Source organism: Plasmodium relictum (genome assembly GCF_900005765.1).
Source record: "Plasmodium relictum strain SGS1 genome assembly, chromosome: 13".
In the NCBI taxonomy this organism is placed as follows: Eukaryota; Apicomplexa; class Aconoidasida; order Haemosporida; family Plasmodiidae; genus Plasmodium; species Plasmodium relictum.
In genome coordinates, this window is record NC_041691.1 from 487,577 (window position 1) to 500,613 (window position 13,037).

Below are 13,037 nucleotides of genomic sequence, written 5' to 3' on the forward strand. Positions count from 1 at the left end.
TTATTATTAACATCATCATTATTAGCAATATTATAATAATAACTCATTTTTTTCTTTAATTTTTGTATTATTTCTATTATTATTAATATTAATGTTATTAATACAGTTACTTTTATTGTTGTCTATATTACTATTTGTACTATTCTTATTATTGTTGTCACTATTAATGCTATTCATAGTATCGTTATAATCATTATCATTATTCATATTATTACTATTATCATTATTAATATTATTATTATTAACATCATCATTATTAGCAATATTATAATAATAACTATTACAATTACTTTCTTTGTAATTCTCCGTGTTGAAATTATTACTGTTGTTTGTATTTTTTATTTTTTCAACATATTCTAGAGTATTAGCATTGCTAACAGAATTCATGGTACAACTGTTTTCATTATATTTATCAGAAAAATAATTTTTACTATAATTATTTAAGTCATTACCTATTAAATAGTTTTTGCATTCTATACTTTCATTATTTTCAATAATTTCTATATATTCACTTTCCCTTGTGTCTTCATTAGCACCATTATTTTTGTTTACACTGTTATATTTCTTCCTATTTTTATTATCATAAGATTTATCTATAAATTTTTTTTGAACTTCTTTGCTATCTTTTTTTATATAATTAAAATTTTCATTTATTTTATTTTGAAGAATATCAACATCTGGTATAATTATTTTTATTTCTTCACTAACTGGATTAATTGTATTAATTAGTCTAATTATAGCCCTAAAATTGCAATTAGATGATTTAAGTGTTGTAATTTTTTCATAAGTTAATAATGCTATTACATTATTTGATTTATTAAACCATTCTGCTTTAATTATTTTTCTTTTTGAAGAAAAATTAAAAATTTTATTTTGTAAAAGCAATTCTGCTCTAATAAAATTATTTTTAATTAATTTATTTCTTATCAAAGCACATTCTTTGCTTGATAATAAAAATATTTTACTTTGATTTTTATTTACATGTATTTGTATAAAAAAACCATTAGTTTCAACATTGTAATTAATAATTTCAACTTGAAATTCTTCGTAAAAACATTTAGAATTCGTGTGTGTGTGCTTACCTATCACTACATAACTTCTCACTTTTTTGTTATTATTTTCATACTTGTTTTTATCATATTCATTTTCGTATTCCTTACTCCATTGTCGTAATATAAAGTATACACAGCATTCATTATCATTTATATTATTGATGTTGTCATTACTATCGTATTTATATGTACTATCAATAATATTTCTTGTTTTTATTACACAAAATTTTATATCTAATAAATGTTCAAAATGCTTTTTTTTATTCAAATATTTTTCTTCATATGGAATATTTTGTTGCACACTATTAAAACGATTTTTATTAATTTTAAAAAGTGAGCTTTCTAATATATTCTTAGAAAAGCAAGATTCATTATATAATTTCATTTTTTACATATATTATACATATATACATATATAAAAAAATGTTCTCATTAATAATAAAAAATATACTACACCATTTTTTACTATTTATTGTTTTATGTTAATTTAAAATTCATAAATAACTTCAAAAATAAAAAAAGAAAATAAAAAATATAAAATATGTATATTTTTTTTTTTTCTTTTTTTTAAATATAATTTATATAAAATTACTATTATTTTAGTGTATATGGCATTTTATATCTATAAAACAAAATTAAAAAATAAAAAGTATAAATTAATTTTTTAGAATAATATAAATTAAAATCATTTTTCATTATCCAGCACATATTGATTTAAAAATTTGTAACAAAATTAAAAAAAGAAAAATGAAAAATATATATCGATGTTAAAAATGTTGCTTCAAAATTAAAATTAAATCAATAGAATTAAAAAAAATATAGTTTTTTTTTTTCATTTTCAAAAATATTTTTTTATAAATTATTTTAAGATAAATTAAATAAAAAACCTTTCAAGAATTAAAAAAAAGGAAAAAAAAAAAAAAAAAAATTGAATTAAGGAATAAGCATTTCATTATAAAAAAAGAAACGATCAAACTACTATGTATTAAAAAAAAAAAAGAAGAATACATTTAAAAAATGTTGAGAATACGAAAAAAAGAAAAAAAAAATTAACGGAAAAAATAAAGATAGAAATAGGTATCAAATAGATGAGAATTTATAATAATAAACATTATTTTTATTAATATACAATTTATTTTAAATAAAAAGAGTCTACTTGCCAATAACTACCTTTATAAAGAATGAAGCCTTCATTGTTCACTATAAAATTAAAAAAAAGAAAAAAATCAAAAACATATAAACTATCTACTTACAATTATGTTTAAAAAGTAAACTCACAAAAGAGAAAAAAAAAAAAGGTTAAAATACATATTAATGTAAACATAAAGTTACAAAAAGGAATAAGATTTCATCTATTTAATCGAGTAATAAATTTTATTAATAAAAATTATTTATAAACATATAGATATATATTATTTGTTTAATAATTTTATTTTATTTTATTTTTTTTTATTTTTCTAAAGAATATTACTCGTTAAATAATAAAAAAGAATAATTAAAAATAAGAGTAAAATGGAAAAAAAAAAAAAAAATTAAATATATTTAAAAACAGGCATATTAAAGGATTACCAAAATGAATTAATGTTTCGTCAGATATGTTGGAATCTGCTGAAAGTATTATTGATTTAGCTAAATTATGTAATTCCTATATGAAAAAAAAAATAAAAATAGTTTTTATGAAAATAAGTAAAGATAAAAAAGAAATGATGAAATAAAATAAAAATTATTAAAACTAAATATAATATATATATATACTATGTAAAAAACTATAGAGGTAATTTTAAAATTAATGTATAAATATTATTACATAATCAATAAGGTGTACTTATTTTATATGAAATAAAATTTTTACAATATAAAAATTTTTATAGTTACCTTATTATAAATTTTATTGTTTTTTTGTTTAGCTAATTGTATAATATTTTCTTTAAACACATTTGATAGGGATGCAGCTGATTTCCCTTTACTAGTTTTAGTTGATTTTTCTTTAAAGTTCAACGTTTTTATATGCAATGGATAAAAAATGGTTTTCTGATATATCTCTACGACCTCTTTAGCATGATTTAATGTGACTGTGTTTGATAAATCGGCCCTAGCTCTTGCTTGACATAATCTAATTAGTGATTCTAGTTGTCTAATAGTAATAGGAATACTTATATCGTTGTGAGTTATTGATAAATTTCTAAGATGTAAGTAAAACTTTCTGATATATTTTTTTGCTTCTATAGATAATGTGGGGAAAATGTATTTTCTACTATATTTTATAAAAACTCCAATAAGTTCTAATGGCAAGTAATTTTGTTCATTAATTTGTTTACATTTATGATGAAGGGAATCTTTCATAGAGAATATTAGTGAATCATTATCAATATTATTATCTTCTTCTTCATCAGAATTTTTGTTTCTATAACTAGTATTAATTAAATAATTGGAAATACGATGATCTTTTTCTTCAGAAACTCGATCAGCTAGTAAAAAAACTAAATCAAATCTACTTAATAATGGAAAGGGAATTTTTATGTTATCAAATATAGTTCTTTTGTAGTTATATTTTCCCTCTTTTGGATTAGATGCAGCAATAATAGTACATCTAGTTTTTAAATTACATACGATACCAGCTTTTGTTATATTAATAGACTGACTTTCCATACATTCTAAAAAAGATTGTTGGTCATTTAAAGAAATTTTGTCTAATTCATCAATGCAACAGACACCTTTATCTGATAAAACCAATGCTCCTCCTTCTAGTGAATATTCATTATTTGAGGTATCTTTAACTGCACATGCAGTTAATCCATTTATACTTGTTGATGTGCTACATATGAATAAACTTTTATCAATTATATTACTAATATACTGTAAAATTCTACTTTTACCTAAACCAGGATCACCAATTAATAAATTATGTATATTTCCTCTTCTTTTAATTTGGTTGTATTCATCATAAATTGTCTTTCCACCTAATAAACTTAGCAGCAAACCTGCCTTTATGTAATTACTCATAATAATACGTGGACAGAAAGATGCAATTAATAGATAAAATTTGTTATTTTCATTTTTGTGCATATCGTTAATAAATTCTAAAGTTTTTTCATCAAATTCCTTATTTAAATTAAAACTATCATTATTTGTATCATTTATCTGAAAATTTTCATTTTCTATATCACTGTTATTTATATTACTATTTCTATTGGAAAATTTTTCTTCACTTATGTATTCACCGTACATACAAATATCATCATCATACATATTATTATCAACATTAAATATTTCATCATCTAAAAGAGCATTGCTTCCTTTTTCCTTTTTTTCTTTTTCCTGTTTTTTTGGTAGATTTTCTTCTATAATTTTCTCATTGTTATAAAATGAAGACTTGCTCTCTATATAGTCACTTTTATGCAATAAATTTTCTTCAAATTTATCACTACTATTAATTAATCTACTTTTATAACTTAATGAATTACTTTTATTTGAATTAAATACATTATCCACTGAAGGTAAATCAGGACTACTTTCCATTTTATTCATATTTTTTTTATTAACATTATACCTATATTTTTTAATTTCCTCTTTGTTTTCCGTTTTATTTGATCTTTTATTTTTTAAATATAGCATTTTTTTGTTAAATTTATCTATATAAGATTCCCATAGAAGGGAGGAATGAATTTTATTTTTTGTTTCTTTAATTTTTACTATATTAAAATAGCTATTATTTAGATATTTTTTTGATGATAATGGAAAGATAGATAAACAATCAATATACATATTAAAGAGAGAATTTTTTCCATTAATTAAATAATTATTGTTAAAAGAAATAACCTTAAGTATTCCTAAAGCTTCAACATAATTACCCGGAATACAAGAATTTACAAAAAATTTTGAAACTTCTAATGTAACTGTTAAGTTTTTAATATTAGAATCATTGGTTTCATAAATATTATTTAAATTTTTTCGATTTTCTTTTAAAATAAGTTTTTGATATTCTATTGATTTTGCAGATTCTCTTATGGGAATAAAATTTTTTCCATCACAACTATTTATACATCTTTTTGGTGTTTCATATTTACCATCAGTAAATTCTATTTTTATAATTTGTTTGCATTTTTCACATAAAAAATTAAGATTAGTAATTAATAATTGAATTGGTGATACTCTTAAAACGCTTCCTCTTATACAAATTAACTGATTTACTTTTTCACTTTTTAAATTCTCAAATTTATCAACTTTATTCCAATTATATAAATATATTGTTATCCTATTAGTAAAAAAAAAAGTTTTAAAGATTTCTGAGTCTTTATATTTATCATATCTTAATTCATTTATTAACAAATTATCACTTTCTGCATCTTTTATTTCCTCTTTTCTAATAAAATTACATTCTTTATTATTGTTGTTATTTTTATCTTTTTTATCTTTTTCATCAAAGGTTTCTAAATGTTCTGTTTTTTTATCTAATCCTAAAAACTTAAACAATAACAAATGCATGGAAACCTTCATAAATTTTAAAACTACTTCAGGATTCTTTTTAAGTTCATGCATATATACTTCATTATTTGGTGGAGCATTTTTACTTATTACTTTTTTATTATCTAAAAAAAATTCTAATTTTAAAATTACCTCTTTGTCTATATTAAACATGTAATTCCAGTTGTTTCTAAAAAAAGATACCCAACTTAAAATTAATGTTTTTACATCATCTAAAAAAAAGAATAAAAAAATAATAAAAGGTTGATATATATATACTTGTATTCTCTTATTACAACAATCGTTTTATTATAACTATTATACCATTTAATTCTGAATTGTTAAAATAGAGGTTTACAATTAAATCCATTTCAATCTTAATAAAAATAAAAAATACTTTTTAAAATAATTTTTCATAGTAAAAAAGGAAACTTTATAAAAAAAAAAGATATTTAATATTTTTCACTAAAAAAAAAACGATTATATGTTTTAAAAAATTAAAATATTTATATATTGTTTAATAACTAATTGCTAATGTATCCTTCATCTGATGAAAATAATTTTTTTTTTTTTTTATTATAAAATAAGGTAATTTTTTTTTATATATAATTAAAACAGTTTTTTTTTAAAGAATCCTTATAAAATGAAAATTGTTTTGTTATATATATACATGTTTATATAATTAACAGCACTGTTATTTTTATTTCATACAAAAAATTTCAATTATAATAATAGAAATGGAGCATAATGTTCATTATTAAATGAAAATAATTTCACTTTTTTTTGATGTTTTTCTTATTTTTATTATTCTTGTTTTTTAAATTGAAAAATTTTAAAGCTTTACATAAATAAAATATAAATGTGTACATATATATATATATATATTTTATTGCAAATAGTCAATTAAAAGCAATGTGAATAGATTTTACAAGAAAAATTATTATTAGCTTAGTTATATATTGATACAACTAAATAAAATAGAATACTTGAAAACTATTTATGTGAACACATTTTTTTAAAACTTCAAAATGTATAAATATTAAATAACATATTTTGAACATTTATGTATCTTCATTTATATACACTGAAACATTATTATTAGATCATTAAAAAAAATTTTTTAAACGTATAATATGTAAAATTAAAAAAAAAAAATGATTAGTTATATTTATTACGTACATTGCTAAAAAATATTTATGAAATGATTTATTTTTAATATTCATTTAATGTTTTATAATATAAATAAATGTTGTAGACAAAGAATAATATATATATAATTAAAAAGATTTTTACCTTTGTCATCTTATTTTTAATAATTAAAAAAAATGTACTTTTATTTTTTTATTTATAATATAGGCTAAAACTTTGAAATAATATTTTTTAAAGCTTTTCTATAGGATTATTTCTACTAATTATTTTCTTCTCAGAACTAGATATAATAATTTAAGAGAAAAAATGAAGCAATAGATATAATTTATATATTTAAAAATATGAATACATAGTTATTTATAAAAAAAGAAAAGATAAAATAAAATAAATGTATATCAATCTATATACAGAAAAAGGATCTTATTATAACGTGCCTTTATATAGATAATTATATTTTAAAGAATTAAAAGAACTTCAAGATTATTTAATACATAGAAACATGAAAGTTAAAATTTAATTATTACTTCTATTTATTATATTTTTGAAGCAACTTTCATAAGAAATAAAAATAAATTTAATTTATATCTACTTAGATATTTTTAATTTATTAAAATGAGTACATACAATTCTATTTTTTAAACACATTAAAATGTTTTTTTCATTTAAGAATTCAAATATTTCATCTTTTAAAAAAACATTATTTTTTACTCTTTTAACTGTTCATAACATTTTATATAATTTTTTAAATATATGATGAAGTTAAACAATGATAAAAATAAGAAATGTGTATAACTGTAAAGATATATATATATATATACATAAATGGAAATAAAAAGTCGTTATTTAAAAAAAAATTATTGGTAGTCCATTAGACCTTATATAAACGAAAACTACATATATTTTTGTATAAATAGAAATGTTGTTTTAATATATCTTGTTAGAATTATATATGAGAAATTAAATTATTTCTCGATTTATGAAATTTAGGTTTCATTTTTTTTTTTTTTATACTCTAAAAAATTGAATGGAAAAATGTTGAACCAAAATTTTTTTTCAAAAAATAAAAAAAAATAAATTTGTTTTAATATTTATCACATATGCATATTTATGGAATAACATAAAAAACTAATTTGAAAAAATTTTATTTTTTAAGTTTTTAACATTTAATATAAATTAATAACACATATGAATATATTTTAGTGAATTCTCTATTTCATTTTTTTATTTTATTTTTTTTTTTTGACTTCATATGCATGCAAACAACACAATGATATATTTTACTAAAATATAAAATATACGTAAAATAAAAAAAAAAAATGAATAAAATAAAAAACTGCGCATAAGTATGAATATATATATATGTTAATTTTTTTTTTTTTTTAACGTAGCTAATAATATTATTTTATGCATCAGTAATATTTAATAAATACAAAAGATATTTTTGCTTAATTAAAATTAGAAATGATTTTAATTTTTATATTTTAGTTGGCAGAAAACAAAAATAATTAACATATTTTTGTTAATTGTTTCTATATAACAAGATCTTAAAAAGAAATTTTAAGAAAAAAAAAAAAATAATTTCCAAGAAAATATAAAAATGTCAAAAAGAGTAAATTATTATGAAGTTTTAGGAGTACCTCAAGATGCTGATATAAGCATAATCAAAAAATCATATAGAACTTTAGCTATGAAATGGCATCCTGGTAAAAAATTTTAAAAAGAAAAAAAAGAAGGAAAAAAGAAAGAATAATATGTTTTTTTTTTTTTTTTTATATATTTCAAATTTAATTTTTTTTTTTTTTATTATTTTTATTATCTTTTTTATTAATATTGATAACAAATATACATATATATATATATATATATATATATATATTTATATATATATATATTTATATATTTATATATATATATTATTTAATTATGAACATATATATATTTATATACCACAGTATATTTTTTTTTCTACAAAATTTTATAATTAAATTTTATTTTAGATAAATATATATAAAAAGTAAAATAATTGAATATTATATAAACTTGTTTGTATGAAAAGAAATAATAAATTTTTTTATGACTTATAAATGGTTCAATAAATTATTATTTTTTTTTTTCTTGTCTTTTCAGATAAAAATCCAAATAATAAAGCAGAAGCAACTGAAAGATTTAAACAAATTTCAGAAGCTTATGAAGTATTATCAGATCCAAAGAGAAGAAGAAAATATGATCGTAATATAAATATTTTTATATTAAAAAATTATACATATATATATATGCCTTTATAAAATGAACAATATGGAATAATTTATAAAAGATACACTAAAATATGAATATTATTATATTAAATAACTTAAGATATATTAAAATATTACTATAACTTATAGACATATTAAAATAATTTATTATGCCAAATAATTTCGATTATTTATATATAAGAAATTTCCTACTATGAGATATATGTAGTTATGCTGTTAATTTTTTTTTTTTATCTTTAGTTTATGGAACTGATGAAAATTATATGGCAGATGAAAATGACGAATTTTCAAATTTTCATAAAAATTTTGGATTTAATGATGCACAAAGAATATTCGAAATGTTTTTTGGAGATTCTACTCCATTTGGAAATGATTCATTTTTTAGTGATGTAATGGGATCATCATTTGGAGATAAAAGAAGAGGAAGAATGAATAGATCATCTGATCCATTTGATAATTTTTTTGGATCTTCATTTAATATATCCTTTGGTTCATCATCATTTGATAGTAAGAATGTTACTAAAATAAAAATATTTATTAATATCATTTTAGAAAAAAAAAAATATATAAAATAATATAGAATATTTAAAAATTAAAAAAAAAGGAAATAAAAAGTACTTTTATATTATTTTTTTTTTAAGTATATTTTATTTTATTTTATTTATTTTTTTTAATTTATTGTTTTAGATTTTGTTGATGGTGGCTCTTGTTTTACTTCTGTAGAAACATCAACATCAAATGGAGGAAAATACAAAAACAGAGTTATAAAAACTTCTACATCAAAAACTACTTCAATTGTTAATGGAAAAAGAGTAACTAGAATTGAAACTGTCAAAACATTACCTAATGGAACAGTAGAAAGAACAGTAACAGAAAGAGAAGAAGATGGAAGAGGAAATATTAACGTTAGACAATTACCAGCACACGAATTAAAGAGAAATAGAAGATAAAAAAAAGAAAGAAATTATGAAATATTTCTTATAATATATATTTTATGGACATATTATTGCTTTTATTATTATATTTCATATATATATATATATATATATTTAAATCTCTTTTTTTCCAATTTAAAGTTTTATAAAATCCTGTTTTCGAAATATTCGATTATCCCTTTCCATTTTATTTAATCTATAATTTTTTTCTTTTTTTTTTTTTATAATCTTTTGAGAAAAATAAATGATAATATTTTACAATTTTTTTTATTTTCCTTTTTTAATTATTTTCCTTTTTTTTTTTTAAATGATTGTATGTTGTTTTATTTGTAAACAAGTAGAAATACATATTAGATAATAATAAAAAATTAGAAAAAATAAATTAATTATTAGTATATGTTAACATAAATTTTTTTTTTAAACACATTAATTATATATAAGGATTTATATATATATATATATATATATATATATATATATATATATATATATATATATATATATATATATTTATGTATTTTTTATCATTTTATTTTTTTATTTTTTTTGCACAGTGTTAAAATAAAATGTTTATATATATATATTCTTATTAAAATTTTTTTTATTATTAATATATATTTATTTTACATTGTATAATTATACGTTTCTTTTTTATAAAATTTTATTATTAACTTCAATATAAAATAAACAAGAAATACAAATATTAAAATTATAAGCATATACTGCATTTATATATGTATATAGTCTTTTTTTTTTTTTTTTTTTTGCATCCTTTTTTTTAAAGAAAAAATTACTCCGAATTTTTAAAAGATTTGTGTAATAAAGAAATATCTTAAATTAATTAGTAATTAATGTGATATTTTAATTTAAATTATAAAAATAACTTTTTTCATAGAAAACATTAAAAGAATTAAATCATTTAAAAAGGTTTTATTATATATACTTTTTATATTAAAAAATTCTTATAAAAAATGTTCCATTTAAATTTCTAAATAAGACAAAAAAAAAAAAAAATATTAAAATGAATAAACAGAATGAAGTAAATTAAAAAACATATAAAATAAAATGAAGTATATTAAAAAAAAAACAAAAACAAACAGAATAAATTGTATAAAGTAAAATGAACAAACAAAATAGACTAAAAAATATTTTTCTTTTTGTAGAATAATTCTATAAAGTATGAATAATTAGAAACGAATATGAAATTTATAAATTTTTTTTTTTTACATTAAAAATAAAGTAAAAATATATTTTTTCAGTAATTAAATGAATTTTCGTAATAATTCTTTTTATATTTTCGTAAAATTTGAGAAAATTTTCCTTTTTCTTGTTTTTCTTTCTTTTTTTTCGATTCATAGCAGAAATATTTATAATAATTTAAAGATGGATATTTATTTATCATAACTTTAATAATTGCCTGTGCTCTTAAATCTTTTAGTTCAATGTATCTATGAATTAATTCATCAGCTAGTAGCTGCATTGGATCCATTAAAGGGATTAAATCGTCTTTATCCGGCTTTTTATCATATGGATAAATAGCCATTCTTCTAGCTATGCATATAGATTTAAAAATTTGTATTTGCTGCTTTCTGGTAGTTAAATTGAATTTTCTTGGCAATATTAAACCATTTTCTCCAATAAAATTATGTAAAATATGTGTATGCCTCCAAGTAAATGGACTTTTTATATTTAAAATTTTTCTTTTATCAAAAGAAGGATTCCAATATTTTTCACTTTTATCATTACATATTACTTCATCTTTATCTATATTTAAATTAAAATAATTATTATATTCATCTGAATAAGGATTATATAATCTATATTGTTCTTTTAAGGACTTTTTAATTGCACGCTTTTGTTTTTTTAATTCTACTATGCTTGCCAATTTGGAGTATTCATTAAATTCATAAGTGATTTCATCTTTTAAATCATTCACCTCCTTAAAGGGATTCCAGTAAGGATCTATATATATATCTTTATAACTTAAATGAGAAACATGTTTTTTTTTTTTATTAATTCTCTCAAATATATTTTTTGTTATTTTTATTTCTTCTTTGTTTAATTCTTCTATTACTGGAGAATTGTCATATTCTACACTTTCTTTATCTATTTTTCTTTTCATTTTATATAATTCTTCTAAACACTCATCGAATAAAGCGTTACAAGAATTCTCCTTAGAAACTTTCACATCTTCTAGTTTCATATTTACATTTTTTTTTAAATTTGAATCAATTATATTTTTAGTTGGATTATTATATCTCATAAATATTAGAATACTTTTATTTTTTAATACGATACTTTGTATAGGAATTGAAAAGTTATTCTTTAGAATCATTGTTTTTACAAATGTTTACTTAAATTATTTAAAAATTAAAGAAATAAAAGACATGAAAAATCCACTATACATATATAAAAAAATTTGGAAATTATTCAAAACAAAAATTATACCAATTAAAAAGAGCTATAAATATTTTTAAAAAAAAAACCTGCAAAATAAATGAACATTTTATATGTTAAAACGCATTTCCTTTTTTATTTTAGAGATTAATGTCTTTATTTTATTGAAATAATGTAAAAAAAATAATTTTCTTTTTTTAAATTATAATAAATTTTTTTTTTTTTTTTATTTTGTGATGTAATTTTTAAGCAAATAATAATATTTATATTTTTTTATATTGTGAAATTACAAAGATCCCTCTGTATATATATATATATATATATAATAAATTATATCATTTTTATTTTTTTGTCATGTAAATAATTTCTTTTTTCTATATGTATATATTTATTGTTCTTTATTTTGTATTCACTTTTTTTTAATATTTTTTATTTTTTATTTTTTTTTTTAATTTTCTTGAATTTTACTTTTTTATAATACATTTATTATTTTTTTTTTTCTTTGTAGTATTAACTTTTTTTTATTTGTATAAAATTTTTTTCCTTTTGTGATATTTTTTTCTTTTTTCAACATTTTTAGTTTTTACTTTCTTATTCTTATTAATTATAGCTAAATTTTTTATTTTTATTTTTTAAAAATTAAGGAATGATATTTTTAAAAGCTATAATAATAATTGTAAAATTGTAAAATTAACAAATACATTTAAAAAATAAACTTTTGTTTTCTCTTTTTAAATCTACATAATATTTTAATAAGAATATTAAATTGTAATAAAATAAAAATT

General features: G+C 17.7%; 4 protein-coding genes across 4 annotated transcripts in view; 1 reads left to right on the plus strand and 3 right to left on the minus strand.

The window, feature by feature from the left end:
- PRELSG_1311900 (conserved Plasmodium protein, unknown function) overlaps positions 1–1,437 on the minus strand; it is a gene marked incomplete at both ends in the record, with an annotated part of 3,184 nt that extends 1,747 nt beyond the window's left edge. Inside the window, 2 exon segments of the mRNA XM_028678641.1 lie at positions 1–65; positions 67–1,437. The exon segment at positions 1–65 is cut by the window's left edge and continues 1,747 nt beyond it. Coding sequence (XP_028535767.1) covers positions 1–65; positions 67–1,437 — 1,436 coding nt within the window.
- A 1,110-nt stretch (positions 1,438–2,547) lies between these two features.
- On the minus strand, positions 2,548–5,886 carry PRELSG_1312000 (minichromosome maintenance protein, putative; the record flags this gene model as incomplete). The annotated part of the gene is made up of 3 exons (XM_028678642.1): positions 2,548–2,697; positions 2,928–5,749; positions 5,841–5,886. 3 exons carry the CDS (start codon positions 5,884–5,886, stop codon positions 2,548–2,550), a joined length of 3,018 nt encoding a protein of 1,005 aa, XP_028535768.1.
- Positions 5,887–8,262: 2,376 nt separating this feature from the next.
- PRELSG_1312100 (heat shock protein DNAJ homologue Pfj4, putative) lies at positions 8,263–9,870 on the plus strand (the record flags this gene model as incomplete). The annotated part of the gene is made up of 4 exons (XM_028678643.1): positions 8,263–8,368; positions 8,793–8,894; positions 9,161–9,427; positions 9,608–9,870. 4 exons carry the CDS (start codon positions 8,263–8,265, stop codon positions 9,868–9,870), a joined length of 738 nt encoding a protein of 245 aa, XP_028535769.1.
- A 1,240-nt stretch (positions 9,871–11,110) lies between these two features.
- Positions 11,111–12,190, minus strand: PRELSG_1312200 (mitochondrial ribosomal protein S18 precursor, putative; the record flags this gene model as incomplete). The annotated part of the gene is made up of 1 exon (XM_028678644.1): positions 11,111–12,190. One exon carries the CDS (start codon positions 12,188–12,190, stop codon positions 11,111–11,113), a length of 1,080 nt encoding a protein of 359 aa, XP_028535770.1.
- Between the last annotated feature and the right edge of the window lie 847 nt (positions 12,191–13,037).